The sequence below is a fragment of the Alternaria burnsii genome (genome assembly GCF_013036055.1).
Source record: "Alternaria burnsii strain CBS107.38 chromosome Unknown 730, whole genome shotgun sequence".
NCBI lineage: Eukaryota > Fungi > Ascomycota > Dothideomycetes > Pleosporales > Pleosporaceae > Alternaria > Alternaria burnsii.
In genome coordinates, this window is record NW_024066110.1 from 592,155 (window position 1) to 617,631 (window position 25,477).

The 25,477-nt window shown below is 51.8% G+C and overlaps 8 protein-coding genes across 8 annotated transcripts; 4 read left to right on the forward strand and 4 right to left on the reverse strand.

The window, feature by feature from the left end:
- Window positions 1-358: 358 nt before the first annotated feature.
- Window positions 359-1,760, forward strand: GT037_003613 (plc-like phosphodiesterase; the record flags this gene model as incomplete). The annotated part of the gene is made up of 2 exons (XM_038928660.1): window positions 359-1,484; window positions 1,549-1,760. The coding sequence occupies 2 exons, from the start codon at window positions 359-361 to the stop codon at window positions 1,758-1,760; spliced, it is 1,338 nt and encodes a 445-aa protein (XP_038788367.1).
- Window positions 1,761-3,345: 1,585 nt separating this feature from the next.
- On the reverse strand, window positions 3,346-6,104 carry GT037_003614 (mfs general substrate transporter; the record flags this gene model as incomplete). Its single annotated transcript, XM_038928661.1, has 2 exons — window positions 3,346-5,748; window positions 5,799-6,104. 2 exons carry the CDS (start codon window positions 6,102-6,104, stop codon window positions 3,346-3,348), a joined length of 2,709 nt encoding a protein of 902 aa, XP_038788368.1.
- Window positions 6,105-8,404: 2,300 nt separating this feature from the next.
- Window positions 8,405-9,180, reverse strand: GT037_003615 (chd5 domain containing protein; the record flags this gene model as incomplete). The annotated part of the gene is made up of 3 exons (XM_038928662.1): window positions 8,405-8,781; window positions 8,852-9,038; window positions 9,094-9,180. 3 exons carry the CDS (start codon window positions 9,178-9,180, stop codon window positions 8,405-8,407), a joined length of 651 nt encoding a protein of 216 aa, XP_038788369.1.
- A 231-nt stretch (window positions 9,181-9,411) lies between these two features.
- Window positions 9,412-10,419, forward strand: GT037_003616 (uncharacterized protein; the record flags this gene model as incomplete). Its single annotated transcript, XM_038928663.1, has 1 exon — window positions 9,412-10,419. One exon carries the CDS (start codon window positions 9,412-9,414, stop codon window positions 10,417-10,419), a length of 1,008 nt encoding a protein of 335 aa, XP_038788370.1.
- Window positions 10,420-12,807: 2,388 nt separating this feature from the next.
- GT037_003617 (uncharacterized protein) lies at window positions 12,808-13,517 on the reverse strand (the record flags this gene model as incomplete). The annotated part of the gene is made up of 2 exons (XM_038928664.1): window positions 12,808-13,053; window positions 13,119-13,517. 2 exons carry the CDS (start codon window positions 13,515-13,517, stop codon window positions 12,808-12,810), a joined length of 645 nt encoding a protein of 214 aa, XP_038788371.1.
- Window positions 13,518-15,750: 2,233 nt separating this feature from the next.
- On the reverse strand, window positions 15,751-21,946 carry GT037_003618 (bro1-domain-containing protein; the record flags this gene model as incomplete). The annotated part of the gene is made up of 5 exons (XM_038928665.1): window positions 15,751-16,715; window positions 16,763-18,037; window positions 19,396-19,676; window positions 19,725-20,127; window positions 20,176-21,946. The coding sequence occupies 5 exons, from the start codon at window positions 21,944-21,946 to the stop codon at window positions 15,751-15,753; spliced, it is 4,695 nt and encodes a 1,564-aa protein (XP_038788372.1).
- A 904-nt stretch (window positions 21,947-22,850) lies between these two features.
- GT037_003619 (hma-domain-containing protein) lies at window positions 22,851-23,171 on the forward strand (the record flags this gene model as incomplete). Its single annotated transcript, XM_038928666.1, has 2 exons — window positions 22,851-22,935; window positions 23,020-23,171. 2 exons carry the CDS (start codon window positions 22,851-22,853, stop codon window positions 23,169-23,171), a joined length of 237 nt encoding a protein of 78 aa, XP_038788373.1.
- Window positions 23,172-24,425: 1,254 nt separating this feature from the next.
- GT037_003620 (uncharacterized protein) lies at window positions 24,426-25,451 on the forward strand (the record flags this gene model as incomplete). Its single annotated transcript, XM_038928667.1, has 2 exons — window positions 24,426-24,770; window positions 25,023-25,451. The coding sequence occupies 2 exons, from the start codon at window positions 24,426-24,428 to the stop codon at window positions 25,449-25,451; spliced, it is 774 nt and encodes a 257-aa protein (XP_038788374.1).
- Between the last annotated feature and the right edge of the window lie 26 nt (window positions 25,452-25,477).

The following is a 25,477-nucleotide window of genomic DNA, read 5'->3' on the forward strand; positions in this document are numbered from 1 at the left end:
CCCGGGTGGTCCGTTCGGGGGGGCTTGGAAAACAATCGTCGTCTGGAATTTCTCAACAGCAGCAGCTTCTTTGCAGCAGGTATAGTTTCTTTAACTGCGTATTTCTCCGCATCCTCTCGCTCTCGACGCCGTTTGTGCCCATTGTACGACGTTGTACCCAGCGTACTCATTTACCCCGTACTCGGATCGAACGGCACTGCATAGCAACCAGACCCGCTGGAACTTCCACTGCATACACCTGGACGTCTGTACAGCTCTCGCTATCGCTCGAGAAGGATTGACACAGCCGGTATCTGTTCCCGCCTGTGAGCCTATAATCTGGTCGCGAATTTAAACAACAATCACCCCTGTGGCGATCATGAAGGGGGCGATACTTTCCGTGGTGTGGCTTGCGGGCCTCACTGCAGCCCAGAGTAGCTCGGCCTCGGTGACTCCATCAGTCATCACCTTATCTGGATCGCAGCGGAGTCTGACGGGCGATGATGCGGCTCCCAACCCAACCGTTCCTTCGGATTTCGAGGGCAGCACATTTGCGACCATAACCTCGCCTGCGTCTTCTGGACCGTCTGGTAGCACTTTCTCGGCCAATGGCACGGCCTCACTTACAAGCACTCAAGACCCCGTTACAAACATCGGAGGAGGGAACAGGACATTGACACCGACTGGCACTGGGACAGCTCCGGCGCTGCCATCAAACACACAGCCGTGTAATAACTATCTGGAGTTTTGCAACCGCAAGTACTCCAATATCACCGAAGTAGCTGCGCACAATTCGCCCTACACGCGACAGAATAACATTGCGCGCAATCAAGAGTATGGCGTGACACAACAATTGAACGACGGTATCCGCATGCTACAGGGCTCAGCCCACTACGTCAATGGCACGCTCTACTATTGCCATTCGTCTTGCGACCTGCTCAACGCTGGTACTGTGGAAGACTACCTCCGTGAAGTCACCGCATGGGTAGAAGCACACCCCTTCGACGTCATCACGATTCTCTTCGGCAACTCCAACTGGGACGAAACAACCGACGATGGCAAGCCACTCGTCACATCGTCCAACTTCGCTGATCCGATCGAGAAGTCTGGCCTGATCGAATACATCTACCAACCACCAAAGACCGCCATGGAACTCGATGACTGGCCAACGCTCGGCGAACTTATCCTTCACAACAACCGTGTCATTACATTCATCGACTACAACTTCGATACTGATGCGGTTCCATACATGCTATGGGAGTTTTACAATATGTGGGAAACACCCTTCTCTCCCACCGACCCCGATTTTCCATGTACGCTTGGCAGGCCCGAAGGGATGGCTGAGGAGAAGATGAGAGATATCATGTACATGGCAAACCACAACTTGAATGCCGAGATTTCATTTGCTGGATTGAACCTTCTGGTACCTAATGTAGCCCAGATCAACCAGACCAACGGTCTGGAAGGAGAGGGCAGCCTGGGTGCTATGACCAACACTTGCACTAGTGCGTATTCCCACACTTCTAGCTCAGTTTCCCCTCTTGCAACTTGCTAACACGTCTCTCGCAGCTAACTGGGACCGCCCACCGAACTTCCTCCTCGTCGACTTCTATAACCAAGGGCCTATCAACGGTTCCGTCTTCGAAGTTGCTGCCCGTGCAAACAACGTTACGTATGACCGTGAGTGCTGCGGTACTACATCTGTCGCCAATGTGTTACTGCGACCTAGTGCTACTTACTTTGGCTTCGTGGTTGCGATTGCTGCCGCATTGGTCCTATGACCTCCTTCGACGGTTGAAGTCGTCTAATTGGGTAATTGATCGCTAGTTGGAAGCATGGGTTCCGAGGTACATAAGCATGGGTCAGGCGTTTACCGGTCGAGATAGTTTGTGTTCTTCTTGTATCATGATAGCGATTGTAAGCGATTTTGTGTAGGCCCAGCTTGTATTCAACTTTCACGTCGTTTTCATACCCATCACCTTTGTCTCCCTTTTTTGTATCATCGCAGTATGGACCCTAGAGAGTAGTGGCCAACTCGGTTAGTCACTGCTGAATAGAGATAAAGACAGTAGAGATGGAGCTTCCGTGGGCGAATTTGAGATGAGTGGGTGACGATGAGTGTCCGCAACATGTCGCACTAGTATACGCTGTTCATTGCGCTTGTTATTGACTTGCCTTGATTTTTCTACGACCACATCCCTAATATCTCGATACTCTTTTGTACGACCAAGCTACCTGAACGGAATTACGCAATGTCTGCTTCCGCGACAGGGTTGGCGGATCAATATCGGATCTTGGATGTTAGCCCCGACGCCGCCCACGATACCACTGAGGATGCTTCCCATAGGCTGTCAAGAGAAAACCATCCTGACAAAGCTACCCACGACAAAAACAAACACGAGCATCAGAAGCAGGACGTACTCAAAATACATGCGTCTGATAAAGCGCTTGTCAATGCGATGATTCTGCGGGTCCACGTCAACAAATTCCAGGAGGGCAGAAGAAGATAGGTAAACCTTGACGACGATATTACAAGGAGCATCAGAAAAATGAGCCATGGCTGCCAGTATGGTTCGACCAACGTCTATAGAGAAAAGGCTCTAAACCTGGATTTACCATGGGACAGCTTTGTTTGTACCTTCTCATCATAAGAGAGGCATAGGATGCGTTCATGGCAATACCATTATGTCAAGCACCAACCGAAAGATGAAATATGGATGAAATCGGCATCACCGTTGCAGAACCCTGTGCACAGGACAACTATCGTTGGGTAGGCTTTGTGCAATGGCTATCCGTAGATGAGAAGTTTGCTGACAAGAGCTACTCTAGAGCGATGGTCTGTACCGTCCGTGACACATTCTATGTCGCCTTTGGTGTACATCTAGGGAAGCTCGATCATTTCCGCAATTCTTCCGTGTTCATGTTACCAGTCAGCTCGTTGCGCCGAGTTAATCTTTTGCTCCACGATGACCATACTTTATGATGCCGCAGATGATCATGGTTTATGAAAACATACATTATATCTAGAGTTGCATCATTCCGTCTTGTGGCATTATGAAGACGCAGAACAGACGAATTACTGACAGATTCTGTGGTTTCGAAAAAGAAAATAAGGGAACATTAGCTATATAGACATCCTCACAAAAAGGAACACAATCTTACGATATTGGTCGTGACAATGGTGTACTAGCAATGATTGTATTTGGCTACGAAGTTGCCATACGTAAGATGTGAATGAACCATCTATGCTAGGTCGGGCCCCAAATACAAACAATCCCGTGGTATCTCCCTGTTACGCCATATGCGATATAAAAACCAGTTCTTTCGGCGTAGACACGTCAAACAACGCACCGAGGTACAAGCTTGTCAACTGCTGCTCATCGAACCTGATGAGCTCGGTGTACGAGTCCGCACAGGTTCGATGGCCAAGCTGTCACTCCGCGGCGCCAATCCCTCGGGCCAACTGCGCCTTTCTCTGTGTTCAACAGAGGGCAGTCTCTCATCTTCCTTGTTTAAACTTAGCCTCTTCTTGACTTTACTCCATGTCCTCAGTTTCTCGCCTGTGGAGCCCCGTCGCTTCTCACCAGCCTCCGATTCTTTCCTCGTCTTTTCGTCGCGCACAGGGTCGGAGAGATTCCGGGATGCCGGTAGTAAGTTGAGGTAGATAGGATACAATGCACCACCAGCATAGGCTGCCGTGATGACGCAGAAAGCGTATTGTGCATTGTTGATCTTGAGTGCGGCGTACATAATTGGAGGGATGACGGCTCCTCCACCAATAGCTGCCGTCAGAAGTACGGAAGCATCTTTCGTATGCTTGCCCATACCCCGTATACCCTGTGCAAAAATCTGAGGGAATAGCGGGCCTTCGAAGAACATGACAATGACAATGACTGCTGCACCAGCACTGCCCGAAGCATGCATGGCCGCAGCAGCGGAGGCAATCGCGCCCAGAAAGAAGACCAAGAGACTGAAGCGCGGTTTCACCCAAATGTCGATGAAAGCTGCCAGGAATCGAGAGACTGCAAACGCTGTGTGTCCATAGGCTTGCTGTGATACGTAATCCACTGAAGGCGAGACGCGATTGATGTACTCCTTGTACGAGGTGGAAGTGGACTCTTGACCGCCGACATAGCAGAACTGTGAAAAGACCGCCATACCCAGACCAATCCAGAGAATTTTTACTGGCTTGGATCCAATATTGATGGTCGCCTCGCGGGCAAAGGGTACAGTACGTTGACTGGCAAGTTCCAATTCTTCATCGTTAGCTTCGGGAAGTGGTACGTAGAAGTAGACGATCGCAAGGACGATGTTGAAAAAGGATATGCCGAGGTATGTCCACTGCACGTCGATCAGGCTCGCAGCGTTGGCAGGGAAGAGTACTTTCTTCGCCAAAAGTGGGGAGGCGATTGTGCCAACAGCCTGAACAGCTTGTGATAGATTGAGTCGCACTTCAGCATACTCAGGTGGCCCGCAGAGGGCTATGAATGGGTTTGCGCCGAGTTCCAAGGTTGACAGCCCTGCACCGGTGATGAAATTTGAGATAAGGAACGCTGGAAAAGAGTTGAGTACAGCGGAAGGCCAGAAGACGAGTGTTCCACAAGCATAGACCGAGAGACCGACCATGTAGCATGCTTTGAACCCCCAAGTCTTGAAGACGATCCGTCCGAAAGTTAAAGGTCCCACAATATAGCCAACATAGTAGGCGCTATGTTGACCGACCGTCTCCCATTCGCTTGTGCGGGCTACTTCTTGAAAGCGGGAATTAAGAACGTCCAAGAAGCCATAGGCGAAACCCCAGATGAAGAACAGTATGGTCACCATTATCACAGGGTATACGCTCTCGCGGTTGCTCCGTAAGGTAATATTCTTTTTCTGTCCAGTGTTGACGAAGTCGAAGAAAGTTGGTTGGCGCTGAGTGCGTGCGGTCGTTGCGTAGGTAACATTGGTGTTTGATGGCCTCAGTTGAGGTAGCTCAGTCATGTCAGGCGTAGTCAAAAAATCCATCATGCCCATAGGCTCGTCACCGCCGCTTCTGCGAGCAAGAGGAGGTTTGCTGAGCGGAGAGGCGGGAGGTGTCAGCGGATCTGACCGCCGTCGAGAGTCAAGAATGTCGGGATGAAGTACGGCCTCATCGCTTGTATGTGTCGTGTTGTCGCGCATGGTATGATCGATAATCCAACTAGGGAGGAATCTTCTGACGAGCGGCTTCAGAGCAGGAACACATCCACACATGATGCCCAGGTTGATCTCCACAGTGCTCCACATGAAGGATAAAGATGAAAACCAGGCAAAATCGCCAGTGTTTCTCTGTTCGTTGCCAGTTTCAGAAGACTGACGTTGAGCGGCTTCGAGTGTATCGCGTTGAGCGTTTTGCAGGTATGCGATACGGATGACATCGACGACTGCGACAAAGATACCGAAACCGAACGTGATGACCAGTATTATCTTCTGCTTTTTCGGCAACCGCATACTAGTGAGTATGGGCATGGGTAGAAATAGAATGGCTATGTCGGTGATGATGTTGAGCGGTGCTGAGGAAAGATATATCGTGACTATGTTAGTGCAGTGAGCTGTATCGGGAACTGGAGAATCCCAAGCAGCACCAATAGGGCGACATTGAAGCAGGTTTAGAATAGTCAAAGCCAATCCACCAACATTGACAACGACAAGAGTCGTGATGGTGGCCCAACGAAAAACTTTATGCGTCCTGGACAGCGTGAGGTAGAAGAGGAGAATTGAGGTTTTGGTGGCCATCAAAGCTGGGTTCTATGGGGTCTTAGTGAGGGCGACTTGTGTATAGAGCATGATGTACGTACATAGAGGACCGAGAAGACGAATGACGATTGCTTCATGGGCTCCCGCCATTGTGGGGGTATGTTCTCCTGCTTTCGTCCCAAACCTTTCGTCGTGCCATAGCATATAGAGAAAGATGCGCCAAATGCGAGAACCCATGCAAGGATCATTGTGTAGTCGTCCCATCCTGGTTTTCTGACGACGAGAAATCTGGAAATTAGACGGAAGCCAACGAAGACGGAGCATATCGCAAGCGTGGCAGCCGAAACTCCCAGCACGACGGGCCCTCTCGTAGGAAAATCGCCATTTCTGAAGTCATAATCCGCCATTTCGTGCGCCGCGCTATAATATGTATGCCGATGCCATAGAGGGAAGCGACCAGTCGGTACGGAAAAGTGTTCTTTGGCTATCGCGGTCGCGGTCGTCTCGGGATCTGATGTTCAGGCCACGGCATTATCTGGCGCCAGCCTCGTCGAGTCTCAATGTACAGGCGACGTGTATAGTCTGGAAAGGAAGCGAGAGACGATGTGCAGATGGGTGGTCGCGAAGGAGACGGCTGCGTTGAGTCGAACAGTGCGCAAGACCACGCGGGTTGATGCGGTGAAGGGACTACCGACCCCAGGAAAGGCGGGCAGTTGAGCTGCGGCGAGCGATGTGGAGAGTGCATCGCTAAATGCGCGACTTGTAAACGTATTAGACGGCCTTGGGCCGGCGTTTGAATCCTTGCATCGTCATTGGGAGGAGCATCTGTCCACTTTGTGGGGAGAGAAACGCCATTTCGTCACAGCGCCTGTCCCGGTCGAATCTCACCGAAATGCCGGCTCTGTCGCTGCTGACTGGGCGGCGCCGTTTAGCCTTGGCGATCGCCCCATGGCCTGACTGATGTTTGTACGCTCAAGTCCTGAAATCTCGCTGGTCTTTCTTGTATGAAGAGTAGTGGATGTTGCGGCATGAGTGTGTTTTGGCGCAATAGGTGGAACAAGCAACAGCGGCCACCGTCATGTCGAACGAAGCTGTTTCACACAAGCTTGCGACTAGAGCATCATTCTAGCAAAGTTAAGGAAACGCCAGTATGCACGTTGACTCGAGGAACCAGCCGTGACCTGCTTCCCCAGACGCCTTGTACGCACACAGTAAACCCTGTCAGGAGAAGGTGCGCAGCCTTCGAGCGATCACTGCACCTAACAACTTCATTCCACATTGCGGGGAAGTCCCTTCCACAGATCAGGAACTCAGCCGGCCTCTAATCGGCCTGGAACCGGCGAGTGCTGAACCGTTCGTACGGATATGGGGAAGTCATGTGCACAGACCCACATAGACGCTGTAGAGCCTCATCATTGGGCTTCGATCACTCTCGCTTGACCTTGTCAATGGGTTTCGAAAAGCGAAGATGATAAGCCGAAGACTGTTGCACTTCACCTTCGCCAGACTGTCCAACGAGGTACGCATGTAGCCCGCGGCACAACACGAGGTGGCACCGATCTTCGCCCCGTGTCGTTGCATTAAAAGCGACCCTCCAATAGCCGAAGGAGCTAAACCAGAATACAGGCTATTAAACGATGATCAACGTCTAAAAAGAGTAGATCATGTTCACGTAAGGCACGATCAACGGCATGCGCAGTTTTTCTCTTCGAGGTATCCTTTGGACCAGCCACCCCTCACTCACGCCACTGAGCCGTCAATGCCGTTTCAGTGTAGATCGCTAGAGTTATGCGACCAAGAGTCAACAGTAAATGTAAACAACGATACTTCAATGGTTGTCACTTCTCTCGTGCCTGTTGCCTTTGCCTCGGTACACGGGTACCCTGGAATCTACCACACGTGACCTGATCACCTGGATAAGCCAAGTTTTTCAAGCATAGAGGCGTAGAGGCAGCCATGTCTAGTTTACAGGCACGAAGTGTCCTTGCATATCAAGTTCATCACGTTCTTCGATCGATTGACATTTCCTAGGTATTAATGAGGCTAGTAAGCGGAGTGGACGACCTGGTCTTTGATCATACAAAGGTATTCATGAGTACACAACTATGACTATTCCCATCTATGGCATGTATTGTCACACTCAAGCAGTAATCATGTTGCAAAACCCCCACAACGAAGGAAAGTGAATAACTCAGATTAGGTGATTGTAGCGGTCTGAACACGGTAAGCGCGCTTCGGTGCACCGTCGGCCCGCGCTGTCTTAGCGCAGAATTCTCACTTTTCTTCCTCGCGAACTCTTAATGTGAGCATTCCACACCAAACAACACCCTTCGCTCTCAGCAAAACCACGCGCATGTTATCACAACACGTAGCTTTATGTCGGCTACCGTGCATCGCGTCGCTTTTCCGTCTATGGGGAAGGAGTATAGATTAGAACATGGCTCTTTCGAAGACTCGGTGATTCGCTACTCTCCACGATCACGAGTTCAATTTGTAGCCTAGAAGAAGCCAAAGGATCTGCCAAGATCATCCCACTCGTGTTGCAGTGTCTGAGCGAAAGCCACGACGACTTTGCGTCTTTTGTTGGGAGACATACCCGTTCCACATCAACCGGTGCGTGACGCGAATCAGTGCGAATGCGTATTTGATTGATGATTGATGTTGTACATATGTGTCCTGAAGCAAAGGACGTACCCACGCGATTACCTCACAATTCTTTCTTCTCTGTAGGTTTCTGGTTTGCACTAAATGCCATGGCCTCCTGCTTCTCGCGTTGCTTCTCTGCAGCCACAGGGGTCGGTTTGTTCATGACAAGTACCCAAAGCGCCGCTACTGCCTCTGCTGCCAGTGCTATCATACTGGCACATGCAATACCCCAAATGTTTATGCTCACGCTTCCAAGTGGTGCGCGCGGGAAACTCAGTATCCACTCAACATAGTATGGCACCCAACCAGCGGGAATCCAGAACATGGGCGACTTGGAGAACCAGAACTGGAGGACGAAGCGAAGGCCTTGGGTGCCGAGCCAGCGGAGGGTCGAGACGGCGGATGTAAAGGTGGACTGATGTGAGCGCAAGGAGCCATCTAGACAAAAAGGCGTTAGCGATTATAGCTGGTAAAGATGCCCAAAGCATCTGTCAGAAGAGATACACACCCAGCTTTTGGAACTCAGCCATAGCCTTGTTGTGTTGCCTGTCCAGTTTCGCCCATTTTGAGAAATTGTCCTGAGGCGACGTGTTGCCCAGCTCGCGCTTCAAACGAACAATGTCTGCCTTGAGAACCTGGCATCTCTGCGCAGATCCAGAGGTAGGCGTCGGTAGCTTATTGTAGAGGATCCATAACTGCAATGTGTCAATCCGACGTCCTTGCGCATCTGCAACTTGATGCGGGGCTTACCAGTTCATTGACCGTGGTTGCGCCCACCGTGTTGATGATGTGGAGCAGTAGCTGCAGGGTGAAGACTACCAGTAGAAGGGATGGCATGTTCGGGGACGTTGGACCAGTGTCGCGATGCAGCGTGTTCTCATTGCATCGTGTTTTCAGACGGTGGAAGCGTTCTTGGGCTATGTCATAAGGCAATTTGGCAGCTGCAGCAAGCTAAGGCGGGGGCCGTGCGCGAAGGGTTCTATCTATTCGCTACACGGTTGCTCCTTCACACACGTCTACTAGCCTTCACTCTGTACCCGTACCATCAAAGCGCCCGGGTTGTCCGCCATGGCAATCAAAGATGGTCAGAGTAACGAGTTTCAGAAGCTGGCTTACAAGTCTTTGAGCAACTACTTCCAGGAGCACACGGATGAAGTTATTGAGATTGAGATTCTGCCTCCTGCTATACAGCCGCCGGATGGTATTACCATGCAAGACGGATCGAGCCTAGGAATCCCGAAAAAGGTACTCGCCTTGGCTTATGTGGAAGCTCGGCACCTGTTCTTCATGAAGAACCAGGGGACTCAGGACGTACTGGCTAGTTCATGGGCATTGCAAGCGACAAAGATCATACTTCTGTTCGATCCTGAGCATCTTACTGCAGCAAATTACCGGAAGCGCACATTGTCGCTGCTAAGAAATGAGCACGGCCCTCATGTTGGGACCCCATATCACAGAGCACTACGTCAAGAGCTTTGCTTTCTAAACAGTATCCTCACATCTCCACTTCATCGTCAGTCTAAGTCGCCTACGTTATGGTATCACCGCTCGAATATCGTGGAATCTTTGAGACTCATCGAACTGAACGATGTGCCGCAAGACCGCATAGCAGAATTTTGGCACAGTGAACTCGCTGCTGTTTGCAAGTCTGGAGAGCAGCATCCTAAGAATTACCACGCTTGGCAGTATGCTCGTAGGCTTGTACACAAGATCGAGAACCATGGATTGGCCGATGATGTCGCTCGTCGTGTTAAGGACTGGTGTTGCAGACACCCAAGCGATATTTCTGGTTGGTCTTTCATGCTGTATTTGATGCCTATCACAGCTGCGTCGTTACAGCAAGAGCTAGTGGGAGATGTCATCAAGTACGCGATCAGTCTCGACTGTACACAAGAGTCACTTTGGATATTCATACGCACAAGTCTAGCCCTAAGCAGCACTACGTTTTTAACGTCCTACCAATCGCTACAAGCTTATAAAAAGGATCTGGAGGAAACCGATAGGCATGCAGTCGCAATGGAACGCGTGTGCAATGCTATAACCTGGATTGACACCCATCGACAGTCAGGCACGTGAACAAGATATTTTATCGTTGAGCAGTAATCTCATCCTCTATACTGAAGCTATAGCCACAGCCACCACCCCTTTTGTGTTTGCCCAAAATTGGGCCATCGGCCGCCTAACGACAATTCGCTTGGTCATGGTCCTCCGCTCAAATGCCGCACTGATGCGCTTCAACACACAATCGAGTGGCTGCCATACATCCCATGGAATGGAGTCGCGGGCCGCGGATGATGCTATAATACTTGGAGATGCATGTCGAGGTAGGCTACATGTATTCTGCTCAATGGCACCGGGTGCTCCGAAACCAGATTGAGGAGAGCTAGTCGTCTGGGAACACTCATCCAATACTCTCAAGGCTGTATCCGGGACCGAGTACCTCTTGGCTTCGATTTTCTGTGTGGCATGTGTCGAAAAAAGCGTAGCGTCAGACCCTCGTCGATACAATGTAGGCTTCGGTCGTTCCAGCCCAGGCTCGACTTGAATCCCTATTGAGCTCGCAGAAACATGCATTTGGAGTAGCACACCTCCTCTTTGCTTGTCGAAAATACGATTCTTATCCGACGATCGCGCTCTAAATAACCGACCGAAGGAAATGTGTCGCATATCTGGGGTTGCCAGGTTTTTGTATACCATGTAGCTGTCTTCAGATGGACCCCAGACGACAACGATAGGGTCCTCGTTATATTGTTCAAAAGCGCCTTTTCCATTGTGTTGGCCCACCGATCGTCTAGATAGTCCTTCCTTTGCTGCCAGCCAGAATACGAAACCGTAGTCATATTTCGCATTTTCCAGGTCTGTTCGAACATATTGCAATATTGGTTGCACATTTGATTTCCACTCGAACTCGTGGTCAATACTGGAGAGAAGAGGCCCATGAAAAACAAGCATGATAAGAGTATGATGTTACGATACCTGCATCGACACTAGTTGCATCTCTACTTATAAGGTCTTACGGGACGCAGGTATTAGCCAAGCTAAACCGCCATCCACCCCACAACGTCACTCATGCCGATCCCACATTCAATGGGTCGGACCGGTCGTAAAGACTTGCTTCGACTGTCCAGCATCGACGGACGTGGTGCGCCGCAGACTTGACACGTAAATGCTCGCGTCACCCGCTCAGCCAATGATAATTATAGAGTCAGATGTGGCGGTGCTAAGAGTGGCGGAGTTCACCAACAAGCAATACGATCGGTCGGTCCAGAACTTTGGTCAGGATAATATTAGAAGAATCGCTGTAACTCATCTTGCAAGCACATTCGAAGGATCCAACAAAGTGAAAAGCTAGCGATACTACTAAGAGGGTGACGCTCGAGGCTTTTGGTGGTAAATGGAACGAGACCAAATTGCGAACCCAAGTGCTTTGCAACATCCGATCCAAGTGCGTATCGAGGTATTTTAGCTGTTATCAAAGTATAGAATCTCTGGGCACGGGCTAACTGCTAATCGAAGTAAAACAGAACGAGGACACTACCTAAGTAGGTATTATGGCTTTCCACCGAACCAGATTCTAACTTTCCCAAGCCGTCTTCCATTCCTAGCGTCTACCAAGTCGCATCGTTTTACCCTCCATAGACTTTGTCGAGAGGGGGTGATTGGTTTAGATATCCTTTTTGGGTTCAAGGGCTTCGTCGTCTGCACGATCTGCTCTCTTAATATGTCCGTTAGTGGAGGACTTTACATGTTTGGCGACCTCAGGGCTACCAACTTCTCTTTGGCCTCTCAATTCTCTTAGGTAGCTTGATGAGAACCAGCGTACCTGCTGCAATCATCAGCTGTACACATACCGCTGAACTTCCATAGCGCAATATACTTGCTTATCTACTGGTTAATCCTTCGGACACCATTTGTCCTGTGGTAACACCCAACTTTTCAACAGGGCTCAAGACATGGCAGATTCCTGGGGCAAGATAACATGGTACACACGAAGCTTGAAGTAAATAAAGAGGGATCTGTTGCTCAACAAAGATTATGAATTACTCAAAGATTACGGTTAGTACACTCTTACTATCACTGATCGGTTCTGGGCTCCTTGGCTTACAACGTCGTCCAGATACTGTTATTTTGTATCCGATACTCTCAGGTGAAATGATCTTTTGGAGACCAAGGACGACTACTCCTTTCATACTGTACTCACGCATATCTGGTAACAACTGCAGCGGAAGAGAGGGCAAGACTAGCCAAAGAGCAATTAAAATGTATTTCGTGATCTCATAAGCCCGAGCACTTCGCGCTAGACCCTTCCATTTCAGTCCCAAGAAATCGAAAATCATCCCCCTAGTACCCATGCCTAGACTCACACGATAGCCACCGGAAGTCCGGTGCGATCCGGAATCCATGTTACCCATGTCAAGACGGCCGTTCGCCAACAGGATCCGTTGCAAGACATTTACACCACGCCTAGACCTTATTGGGCCCACGCTTTGAGCCACTCGCAAGATCAGCGAGATCCTCCATGAGATCATTCCAGATCTGCTTCACCATTCCTTCTCCCTCCTGGCGGGTCGCGGTGAATTTACTGGCAACAGCCTCAGCCATACCCTGGTAGGCAGACTGATTTGAGTCGGTCATCTCAGACATTGCGGAGGGAGAGTGGATGTGGGTGCCGTCAGCAGAGACGGTGTAGATGGTGGGTTGCATGGGGATCTAGAAATTCCGTCGTTAGTACTTCTGCACAATGAGCAGAAGATTAAGGTTAGGGTAAGACTCACGGAATCCTCGCTCTCAGCACTCCGGCTAGCAACATTGGCCCATGGTAAGATGGGGACTCTAATTCCCAAGGGCGCACTTCGGGTCTCCGGGTTGAAGTCCGGGAAGTGCATAAAGTCCAGTGTGCTGGAATCGCCGACGGACTTCAAACTCCTCGATGTGTTGAAGCGTCGGACTTTGTTGCCAGTCTCGGTGGCTTCGGGAACTGGGATGGTTTGCTCGCCGTGAAGGCGGATAGGCCCAGCTGGACGATTTGAAGCATACGGCTTGTCGGTTGTGAGAAGGGATGACGACGAAGTCGAACCTGTCATTGACAGCTGGCGAACTGTGAGACGAGGACCCAAAAGGCGGGGGCCGACGAGGGCACTGATGATGCGAACGCTGGGTTTTGAGGCTGCCATTCCGAAGGTGTGTGTAATGTTGAGGTTTGTGGGCACTGTTGTGAGCGGAACGCAGCTGGGCGCGAAGAAGTAGTAGGACTTGAAAGAAGCAAGACGAGCGATTAGTAGTGGCTTATAAGACGATAAGGTTTCAGTGACGCAGGTATGCGGTTCGGAAGGCGCCGGAGAATGGGAAGCGCTATCAGATGCACCGGTAGACAGGAACAGGTGTTGAGAGGACAGGAATGACAAGCTGAGCTCGCGACACAGTGAGGGGAAGCAGTCCTTTTTCTAAGCCCTCCAGCCTCACACATGGCAGCTGCGACCACGTTAGACTCCTTGGCCAGCGTTCTGGAATCTTTACGGAGAGCGGTCAGTGAGCTGTACAGCGATTCAGGACACCCTCGTGGATTGTTCACTTCATAACGACAGGCCACATCGGGGATGCAGCGTTGGACTCCGTGGTGCTCAGTGGATGGGAGCTTGCAGAGAGGAAGCTTGGGCCAGATACTATGCTCAATCTGGCACAAGGGCTGGCCCGAGCCAATGGAAGAGATCCACTCTCGCATGCCCAGCACGTCTCCCCCGCACTTTTGATCATGGTCGCAGCGTGCTCAAATGAACCGTCTCACGTCTTGAACACTCGTACAGCGCCCGATTGAAGCAAAAAGAAGATGGCCACTGACAGACGACCCAGAGCATGTCTGTCGCGGTGTTGCTTGACTTGCAAACAATGGCGCCAAAATGTCGGTGTAGCAGTTGTTGAGCGCACAGTTGCAGGGGGGATCACCATAGGTTTAGCGATGTCGGCTCCCTCCCGTCACCATGCACAGTACGTATTTGTGCCTGTATGATCGGCTCTCCACCCAGTGCGCACAAGCTTTCGGTGACACTCTACTGGGCAAATGAAGCGGGCGATAAGGAGATGGGAACCAGCCTATAGTAATTTACCAAGACGTCAAGATCGGGATCGTGTGATGCATGTCTACCTTTTCTGTAGGCATGATATAATCTGGTAGTGGTGGTGTTGCGCCTGGTAGTCCGCATCTTGGAGCTGTGGAGGGGTCAGCGGCTTCGACTCGGTGTCCTATCGACCAACCTCTGTAGCACAGACGGCCACTCTCGACCATGACTTTGAGATTCCATTCGCAAAGTCTTCCCAATAGGGTAAAGTGAGGCAGTGAGGCTGTGGAGTCCATGAATAGATGCGTCCCACCGCCCTGACTAAGACACACGACTGCCCCGCTATGAGCTGCCTTGCCTCCGTAGCGAACCCGGCTGCAATCGTTGCAAACCAACATGCTCCACAGCACCGCTTACAGTCATCTGGCCTGTGTACTGCCAAAAAACAAGAACTAGTACTACAGACTCCAGAATTTTGCCATCCAACAGCAAAATCGGCCTGATGGTCTAGTGGTATGATTGTCGCTTCGTAAGCCTGCCCAACAGCCATCTCCTCTCTGTTCCCCCGTCTAACAATCATCCCAGGGGTTTCCTACCTGGATACAGTGTATCTGTTATGTGACAGGCCCCGGGTTCGAATCCCGGTCAGGCCCATCTGATCTTTTTGCCTTTTTTTTTTCATGTCTTTTTTGTGCTATCGTAGTCTGTTTAGGTAGGTGGCCGTCGGGTCAGTTTCGGTGTTGAGGGGGAAAAAGAATATGTTTTTGCTTCGATAAGATCGCCAGACGTCGAGTGTTGGCCGCATGCAGTAGCGAACGGTTTGCAGTAGGTCGCAGCGTCGTTGTGGACATGTGGTGCGCAAGGTCTAAGGGTCACGCGAACGGTCGTAAAAAGACAGTAGCAGTTTGTTGCGAACCTAGTCTGTGCATCCAGACTGAGCACAAGCCTCACCGAGGTCGCAAATAACGAACCAGTCAGCAGCAGTCTGAGCATGCTTGCTTCTAGATACGTGCGGCACAGAAAGCAACGGAAAACACCTCTCCCAGCAACCAACGCCCCGGGAAGATCACGCTCAAGCTCAAAGCTGCATTTCGTGTGGTATCTACTCTCGTCTAAACCAGGCACTAAAACGCCAAAGGGTAAAGAAACCACAACAAACAGGACTCAAAGCCCATCGTCTCGAAAGCAAAACTCCCTCGTGTTCTCCAATCCGGGGGGTATCAATGACCCTGAGGTGCGAAGCAATGAAAGTGGTATCCAAACGAATCGTGAAATGAAGTCGTGAAAGCATTCGAAAATCGTAAAGGCAGCAAGGGCCGCCAGAGCAAAGGAAGAGGACGGACAAGCAACATCACCGCCCGTCGTAGGAGTCGCTTACCCAGCCGCTGTTGTTGCCGCCAGCGTACATGGGCTGCTGACTCCCCTGCTGGTAATCGCTCTCTTCCTCAAAGTATTCGCCTCCGCTAGACGCATCAAAGCTGCTGCGACCGCTAGCGTCGCCATCTTCATCGGGTGGCCCAGCCGGGAGCTGGTCCCACTGGATGCCCGCAAGTGCAGGGTACTGAGCTAGAAGTGCGGCAGGCAGGAAGGGCTGTGGAGCTTGCATGCCACCCGCCTGAGGGAACGGTTCGAAGCCAGATTGACCGGGCATCATGCCGTTGAAGTTTTGAGCTGGCATGGGCGCGAACATGCCGTTGCCATTGTTCAGCTGCTGATTCTGGCCATCCCATTCGCCCTTTTCACGCGCCTCCTCTTCGAGCAAGGGCCGGATGCACACGCGACCTGCCTCAGATCGAAAGTGGCGTCCGAGGGCATCCGCACGAGCAAAGCGCCTGCCGCAGCCCCAGTTGTTGCCGTTCTTGAGGTTACCACGGCATACAAACTTCTTCTCGCCCGAGTGAAGGCCTTCGTGTCGCTTGCGGTCATGTTGGCGGGCAAAGGCTTTGCCACAGACACTGCAAACAAACGGACGTTCGTCTGTATGTGTTCGCAGATGCGAACGGAGGTTGTACGCCCGCGTAAAGCGCTTTGGACACAGTGTACACTGGAAGGTTGCAGGGTGCTTCTGTGTGCGCTTTGGGTTCGACCCATCGGCTGGCGCAGGTCGCGATGGATCTGCAAGATCCAGTATGTAGTCGCGGTTCGGCACGCTAGATGTAGACGAACGGCGCGAGGATTTGTTCGAGGGCGAAGGAGAACGAGACTTTGCTGCGTTGGGAGACAGTGAACGGTGCACTTCTGAGCCTGGCGTGGATGCGCGCGAGCTGGCACTACTGAAGGGATCAGATCTGGCGCGAGTTCTGTTCCGGCTGCGTGCTAGTATAGTGTTAGGAATGCTTGCATGACTTCATCGGACTGCTTACATCTGTCTGGTGGGCTCAACGCGTCTACCTGATGCTCTGGCTTCGGCGGCTCAAAGCTCGCTTGTCGCGACGGCGGTGCAAAGTCAATGTTGATTTCTGGCGGTGACATGGCGTCGGCCTGACCAAACTCAGGCACAGGCTGGTTCAGTGAGGGAAACGGCTCGGCTTGACCTGGGTAGCCATTCATGTCTGGAGGCGCGTATGGGTTCATGTTCTGGTTGAGGCCAAAAGTGTCAGGCTGGAATGGCGGAAGGACTTGTTGGTTCTGCGGGAGCAAACGAGGCGAGATATGCGGGCTGTTACCCGCGCTGATGTGCGCATTACTGCCGTTCAGATTGAATCGGTCAAATCCTGGGACAGGGTCCTGGAACAGCTGAGGATCGTTCTGCGCATGGAGGAGGGGTGACGGCTGATCGTTATCCAGGCTATCCTGGTGGTGCAGGTATGGGGAGTTGTGTACCGAGGACGCATGTACCGAGGACGCAGCATCGCTATTGCCCCTAGATCTAGACCTGTGTTGGCCAAATCCGCCTGCCATCTGCCCCCATTCTGTAATCTGTCCATATGCTGCGCTGGGATCCAACGACGTGTGTCGCGAGTGCCCTGGTGATCTGAGCGGACCCTGGTTGATGTTTGGCGACGCATGTGGACTTGGGGTTTGGTGGCTGTTCATGCTGGGCAGAAGGTGCGGCGGCGTAGGCGCGTTGTGTTGTGTGGCTGCCATTTGGTGCATAAGATCTGAGGGATTGATGGATTGGCTGTGTTGCGACTGAGCGTCGAGCATGTGTGGGTCAAGCGTATTCCCAAGATACGACGGAAGCGATTGGTTCTGGCCAAGGTCGTTGCCCTGGAAGAAGTTGTTGAAGTCGGGGTTGTTAGAGTTCGCAATATCAAGTGGGTCGGGCGAAATGTTGTTGTTGTTGCCTTGGGGGCCAAATTGCGGCGTATTATGCTGCGAGATAGACTGAGTAGCCTGGAAGAAGCTTGGGTCGGCAAAGCTGTTCTGCTGAGGGAACTGCTGTCCTTGAGTCGTAGTAAGGAACTGGGTGCTGTTCAGCCCCGCGCTTGTGACTGCGTACGAGGATGGGTCTTGAATAGAATCGAAGCCCAAGCCGACGTTATGCTGGTGCTGGAAAGGCGCATGTGGGCTGGGCGAGGGAGAGTGCGCCTTATGAATGCGCTGGCCTACTGAGGGAGAGCGTCCTCGCTGTTGGATATCCATGATGTAGGTATTCGCGTGTTCCCAAGAATAGGTGGGATGTGGAGGAGTGAGCCCTGGAGGCCGCGCTTGGGCCAGCGTGGAGAGCTTCGTAAACACCAAGAATCAAGGGCGAGCTGTGAATGGTCCAATGCCCTCCAGGAACACGCAATGTCCTCTGTTTACTGGCTTCTCTGCTGAGGCTGGTGAGTATGAAGGAGGCGCAGTGTTGTCGTCGGTCGCAGAACACAGCCCACCTCACGAAGAGCGACGACGCTGGAAGCGGCCTAGTCTGCTATTATTAGCCCCGCAATGGGAGAGCCCGCTGCAAAGCTCCCTTGTGTATTCCTCTGTTTCAGAGCCTCGAGAGACGTGAAACGATAAGCTAGGGGATGTGTTATGCGTTGCTGTTCTGCCTGCTGCTTGTGACGTTCAGTGAAGCTTGAGGAGGTAGCTCGACGTTGGCCGTAGCAATGGCGACAAGGAAGCGCGGGCGTGAGTCCCTGAGAGATTACGCGCTGGTCGAAGTTGATGGTCGGCGCGTGATAATCGCAAAGCGACTCAGGACTGTTAGGTTCGGTGGAATCGAGCTGACCGCTACTGTCACTCGAGGTCTTGGGAATAACAGTGCAACTCGCCCCTCAGCCCCCAGCCTTATACAACAAGATCGCTCGCATGCAAGACAAGCGCAGGTTCACGCGAGCCCGTCCATTGGTGAAGCGTCTAATGACCGGGCGGTCAAAGACACCGCTGAGGAACACCAAAATGATGCCGAGCCGTCACAAAACGTTCGATATCACACCCTCGGCGATCAATCCCACTGCAAAACTACTGGTCCAATCTCACAGACCGCGCGATTCTTGCGCGCGGAGGCCATCCAGCGAGCCGTTGCGTCCGTGAGGTCATTACCCGGGGCCCACAGCAGCGTTCTTTGCACTGCCTCACTCGAACCAATGTCGCAAGGCACACTTCCTCAAGGCGGACTTCCATCTCCCCACATACCAAGCCCTTATTCCCATTCTCGACAATTTGGTGAGATGCATTGCTACCATCGATAATAATAGTTCTTTTGGTCCCAGGGAAACGTTTTCGCGGAGCCGCATACGTGCATATACATCGAGTCTAAACCTTGGCTTTCCTCTCCATGTGCTAAACAATGTGCTGTACAGAGCCCATGTGCAAAACACGCCCCCAGTAACTTGGGAGAGGAATCCACAGGTCAGTGCATTTGCGACCACGTTGGTTCTGCCAGCGTCCCGTGTTTTCTATGCATCCTAGTAGCTCGCACTCGCTACGCATCCGTCACAGCAACATAAAGTCTAGAAACATAGTCGGAGCAATGTAATGCTTCTGTTCTTACAATGGGTATCCTAGAGAATAATGTCCAAAGAAATGAATTGCCGCCTCAGGCCCGCAATTTAACCAAATTTCAGACCTTGCGCAGGATCCCATCGCCCATCCTGCGGAGGACCAGCCGAAGGTCGAGCATTGCCAGACGATGTAGGCACACCACCAAATCGAATTCCGACCTCTGGTGTCCACATACCGGACGGCGGAGGTACGTTTGCTCTGGTCGGCGTTGGAGCTGCTAATGGCTCCTCTGCATGTGCAGTGGCACCATAATTTGGGTTTTGTGCGTCTGCCTGTTTCTGCTGATGCAGCGAATTCGTCGTCGCTTGCTGAAGGCCGAGGGAGCTCATTCGTGTAGTAAGATCGCTAGCAACATTAGCATATATTTTGGAACTGACCATGACATTTTCGTACCCCTCCAGGTGTGACGCTTCTGACTTGCGGTTGTAAGCAAAAGTCCGCGCTTCATCTCTAAATCGGTTCACGATCTTAGCGAGGTCATTATAGAACTTTCGTCCGACGTCGAGGTTGGAGATGATCTCCTTGTACTTGAAGTATGCATTCTCCAGGTTCTGCAACGCTTGCTCACGCTTCTTCGTTGATTGGTCGCCGCGACGAGCGATTAAGAATGCTGCGTTTGCATCTTGTAGTCGCTTGATGGCCTCTGTTTGCTCATTCTCTTCGTCTTTGATCATGTCTTGGTCGGCATCATACATCTGGAGACGCTTGTCGAAAAGCCCTTCGAACTGCACAGCCTCGATTGTCTGCATAGGGTACTCCCGCTCTAAGCGAGCAGCTTCACGCAGTAATTCCGGATCTAGTTCACTGTCAGGATATGGCATGTGTGAAGATGCGTGACACTTACTTATGTCATCCTGCTTTGCCTTTGTTCGCAATGCCTCGATCTTTCGTCTTCGCCTGCTTTCGAGCCTACTGACCTCGTTGAAGCTACCGCGAAGCTTGCCAGCTTCGCGTTCGACATCTCCAGTGATTGCGGGTCTCCTACCACTTGGTACATAGTTTTCAAGCTCGTGATCTGGTCCGCTGAGTAGGCGTATGAAGTGCTCATTCTCCTTCAACTTTGTCTTCACAATATTATCGCTGTTAGTGGCGGCCTTGAAGTAGCCATCAATTTCGTTGATCTGGGCATAGAGCTTAGGTGCAGCTTGTTCTGCGGGGGGTCTGGTCCAACGTTCTGTGCCAAACTTGCGTCGTGCGCCTTCGTCCTCTGCGGCTTCCGACCTGAGTATGTCGACGCCTTCTTGATAGATAGCCTGATCCGTGTACATGAGCTTCTTCGTATCCTCCATCGAGCGTAAGAGACGATTGATGCCATCTTGCTGGCGAATTTCTTCGGCGTGTGCTACAAGACCTGGCGGTAGTCCTAGTGGCTTCTCAAGAGCCTGCAAGGAGCCCGGTAGATTCAGGCTGCGGAGTACCTCATGGATCTTGTTGGTCAATGCCTCTAGCTCTTCAACAATGGTACCATTGACCAAACGATCACGGCGGTCCACGTATATGCTAGCTGCCAGGTGCACGGAATAAGGTACCAACTTGGAGAAAAGCGCTGGGCCAAGCTCACCGCGCTCTCCTAACATGGAGTTGGACTCAGCTATCTCCTTTGGAACTCTTGACACAACCATGTTGGCTCGATCGAGGATTTTGAGCTCTGCTTTTGGCGGTACGGGTAGCAGGTAGATCATATCGTTGTCCTTCTCGGCCCGCTTCAGGTCTTCTGTGATGCGGTTCTTCAAGCCGTTCAGGTCTGCAAGTACGACCTTGTTAATGTAGCGCTGCTCCTTGAGGGCCTCGTTCACGCAAGTCAGACTATCACGTAGTCGTGCCACTTCCTCGCCATACTTGCGCTTTTCGAGGGAATCGCAGGCTGCACGGTATTGAGCAGCAGCAGCAAAGTGGTGGTGCTTTGCCGTCATGTGGTGTATCCACTCGCTGCTTATAGCGTCCGATTGTATCCCAGCGTCTCCCGCCTCGTTGTAAAGATCAGATACACGAGCGGCTAGTTTGGCGATAGTCGCGTCTTTCATTCCATCCTTGACGGCCTTCTGCCAGAAACATTCTTGCCCTTGTGCCAACATCAGCTTTTCCAAACACTCGAGTGTCATCAAATCCATATCCTCTGGCGGCTCTGTCCGTATCTCTGGCAAGATGGTGTTCCTCAAATGCGACAAGACTCCAGCGGCGAGGCAGAAGTTGTTGGCTGCCATCTTCAGTCCGTCGGGCGTGCTTCGGTTCGACGACATGGCTAGCTGCGAGTACATGGCCGCGAGGTTGAACATGATGTTGGCGAGTTCGAAGCGGAGGTTGTTGCGCGATGTCGGCCGGCTCGTATTGTATCCCAGCGCAGGATACCATGGGAACTCTACGCCAATGTCAATGGGAAACTTCCCACTCAGCCATATCAGCTGCGCCGCGTATTGTTGAAGCTTCGGGATGTTGCTGGGATGCGGTTCTTGGGCGTGTGTGGCGACCGAACGGAGCTTCTCGATCGTCTCCAGGTCTTTGGTGAACATGTCTGGATGTTGGTCATATTTGGAGGATATGTACTGCTTGATCGCGTCGGTGAGATTTACCGAGTGTGACCGTCGGAACGGGAGGAACAGGATGTTGCTGGCCATTTTGTAAATTTTATCGTGTTCCGCTTGGCTGTTTTTACTCACGAGGCCATAGGAAAGAGATGTTCGGCGTTGTTTACACAAGTCCAGTAGGAAGACGTCACCGCCCGCAGCAAGGTCCAAGCTGTTGGGCATAGGTGAGCGATGCAGCTTGAGCCCCGCGCTAGCTAACGTGGGGCGGGTGCCTTCTCAGGGTTCATTCACCTGCAGGAACAAGGGCCCAGCACATGCGACATTTCCTATACCGGCATCGACATTGTATGAATCTGGTGCGTCTTCTGCCATCTCAGGCGGCGCGTTCGTCTTGGAGAACGTGCGCTGACACGACGACATCCGGGGCGGAGACGAGTTCGGTCTTTCCCGCCGTGGAAACCGAACCATTCGAAGCCTCGCACCAGCCAAGTGTTGAACACTCAGCGCGTTGAAGTATGCGCGACTTGTAAAACCGAACGCGGCAATTTACGAGTCACAGGATCAAGGACACAGTGTCCTGGCGCCATGGCATCAGCGATCAAACCAAATCGCCCGCTCCCGGACCCTCAATGAGCATGTTTCATGCCACCAAACTGTCGGCACGTCAAACGAGATGCGGTCAGTGTACATGGCTGAGGCGCGCCCGGTTCCACAACCCGGAATGTCGTGATGGAAGCTCGATATGTCAGCGGGGCGCGACCACAATCTATAACAATCTAGCCGAATTACAACACCATCTTGAAACCTGCGCTTCCGTTGTTCGTCAGGTCCATCCGCTAGTGAATCCTATATATACCAGTCGCCACTGCTCTTCACAGTTATCGACCAAATCCAACCACTACGCCACATAAAAACCCCACGACCCGCACTAGGCTTTGGACATACTGCTAGCAACATCATTCTATAACTTCGCACCACATTAACAACCTACAAAATGACGCACACCTACAAGTTCAACGTTGCCATGAGCTGTGGCGGCTGCTCCGGCGCCATCGAGCGCGTGCTCAAGAAGCTCGATGGTCAGTCTTCCTTGCATTAGCTGTGCGCTGGGATATGCAGCAAGTGCCAAAACCCATGCGAAATTTGCTCTAATCATGTCGCAGGTGTTGAGTCCTACAATGTATCGCTCGAGACCCAGACCGCCGAGATTCAGGCAGCCGACTCGCTATCCTACGACACCGTCCTCGAGAAGATCAAGAAGACTGGCAAGACCATCAAGTCTGGCGAGGCTGATGGTGAGGCCAAGGACATCTAGGCAGCGCAACGTACCGACCCACGTACGACGACTTTCTGGTACAATTCTTTTGGGGGGAGCGAGCGATGGACATCACGGTCGTGTTTACGAGCAAGCTCTGTGCTGCCGCCACGGCCCTCTACATCTGGAGCGATTTTATAAATACCGCGATTGAATGAAGGATACCCTTACCACATACATCTGCCTTGCTATGTGACGTGAACTGAGCTTACTTTCTGGCTCGATTAGACCTGTTGCATCATTGTTGCAAGACTGTTTGATCTACCTAGGAGATGATACCAACCTCTCAACAGTGATGCACATGCGCCATCATAGTCCTACAGCGTCGCGGCATCTCGGTGTTCCACCAGATTGCTACTGCCACAAGCGGTGCGCAGACGTCACATGCCACGAGTTGAAGCCGGGTCGCCGCTCCCTTGTCGAGAAGCCACCGTGTCCAAGCTCACCCATCGCTATTCTATTTGCTATCTTTGTCGCAGTCAAATTTCCGGCACTGATGTAATCCCACGACATCTGACCAGCAGATTTCAGTTCCTTAGCTCTAAGGCGCTTCGCCGAACCTCTTAGCCTCAAGCTCCCTCCAAACATCTCCGACATTTCCCTTTAACTCCGCTCACAGCCACCGTCTAATCATCTTTGAGATGATTGAATGCGTTCAAGTGCTTACCCACATCTCGGCGCACCCGTTGCTCGTGCCGTCTACCGAATGCGTTCATCCGCTGGCATGGAAGCGAGTTGCGATACCTGGCAGCCTCTGCACGCCAGTATACGCAATGGCAACAGGCAACCACATTTCAAGTTGAGCAACCATCATCACCCAAAGACATATTCAACTCATCTTGAACGAAAAGCGATGCATCGAGACCGTCGAGCGCCCACGTGACGCCTTGTTATACGAGAGCATGGGTGTGGTCGGGAACAGTCGGTTCGCGAGCGGCTTCTAACCGGACTAAGTCAGCAAGCCTTCAAGGGGCTGAGCTCCGGGCCTCACTAATGCAGATCGGCAGTACAGCGAAGATGTTCCAAGTAAGCGCGGGATGCGTATCCGTATGACGCTTGAGTATGGCATCCACTATCCTTGTCACTGCTACCTTGGTTTCAGTCATGCAAAAGGGCCTACAGGAAAGGTCATATAAAAGCCGTCCTGAGGCCACATGGTGAGAACATCGCACACTGCCAGCTCGCCCGATCAGTAACAAATCTATCTGTTTGTTTCCAATCTCCACTCATTCATACTATCTTTTATATATCCTCATGCCGTCTCCACCTAGAAGCTCAATATCGTTTCCGAGTTCAGCAGATCTGTTCTACTTCTGCACGACATCGTCAACCTCTGAAGAAGACCTCAACATCCACTACGCACCTCCGTCAAGCTCCTCGTTACGCATTGGTGTCATTGTTCTCGGTAACGATCAAGTCCAACTAGCCGATCTAGCCGCTCTCGACCTGCTCGCCATGGTCGGAAGGAACAGGATCTGTAGAACGAACGCCACAGCAGTAGCCATGGAGCACGCCGTGGACGAAGTCGACATTCGATATGTCAGTGTGACCGGAGAGGGGAGTTTTCCTGTCACGGCTGGCACGCGAATGCCGGTGACGGTGAGCTAAGCTTCGAATTGCTCCACATCGAAACACGAACAACACGACACCTATACATCCCCCGTACAGCCAACTCCTTTGGCCAAGAAGAGCCAACTTTTTGGTCGTGCTGGATTCGCCTGGTCTTGGCTGCCTTTCACAAGTAGTCATCTCTGACAGTCTGGCAGGGAGGTAAAGGTTAACACACGCCCCTGTTTCTACCCATCATTCGCACTAACATCCTCTCGGGTACTGTAACTGACGTCTACCCAGAACTCATTTGCAAACGCGCCTCAATTCGACATTCTCTTCATCCCTGGATCCTTCTCGTCAAGCGAGTTGCCTGTGGAGGCGACCTCATTTCTCACGTCACAATGTCTGAACCCCAATCTCATTGCCATCATGAGCATTGCTTCGGGCATATGTCACCTCGTACAATCGGGTATCTTACGTGGAACACGAGCTGCAGCACCTAAGCCTTTGCTTCCCGTTCTCCAGCAGCAATATCCCGAAACGCTCTGGCAGCGCTCAGCCTGGGCTCGACACGAGAAAGTGTGGACAAGCAATTCGTCTGTCTCAGCGCTTGATATGGTTTCGACATGGATGCGCGAGTACTTTTGGGATAGAAGCCAGGCTGTTGAGTATGTTCTTACTGCCGCGGGCATGGGATCGCTCTACGATTACGATCATTGCGATTACTGATGATTTCATGACATGGTATGGGCATC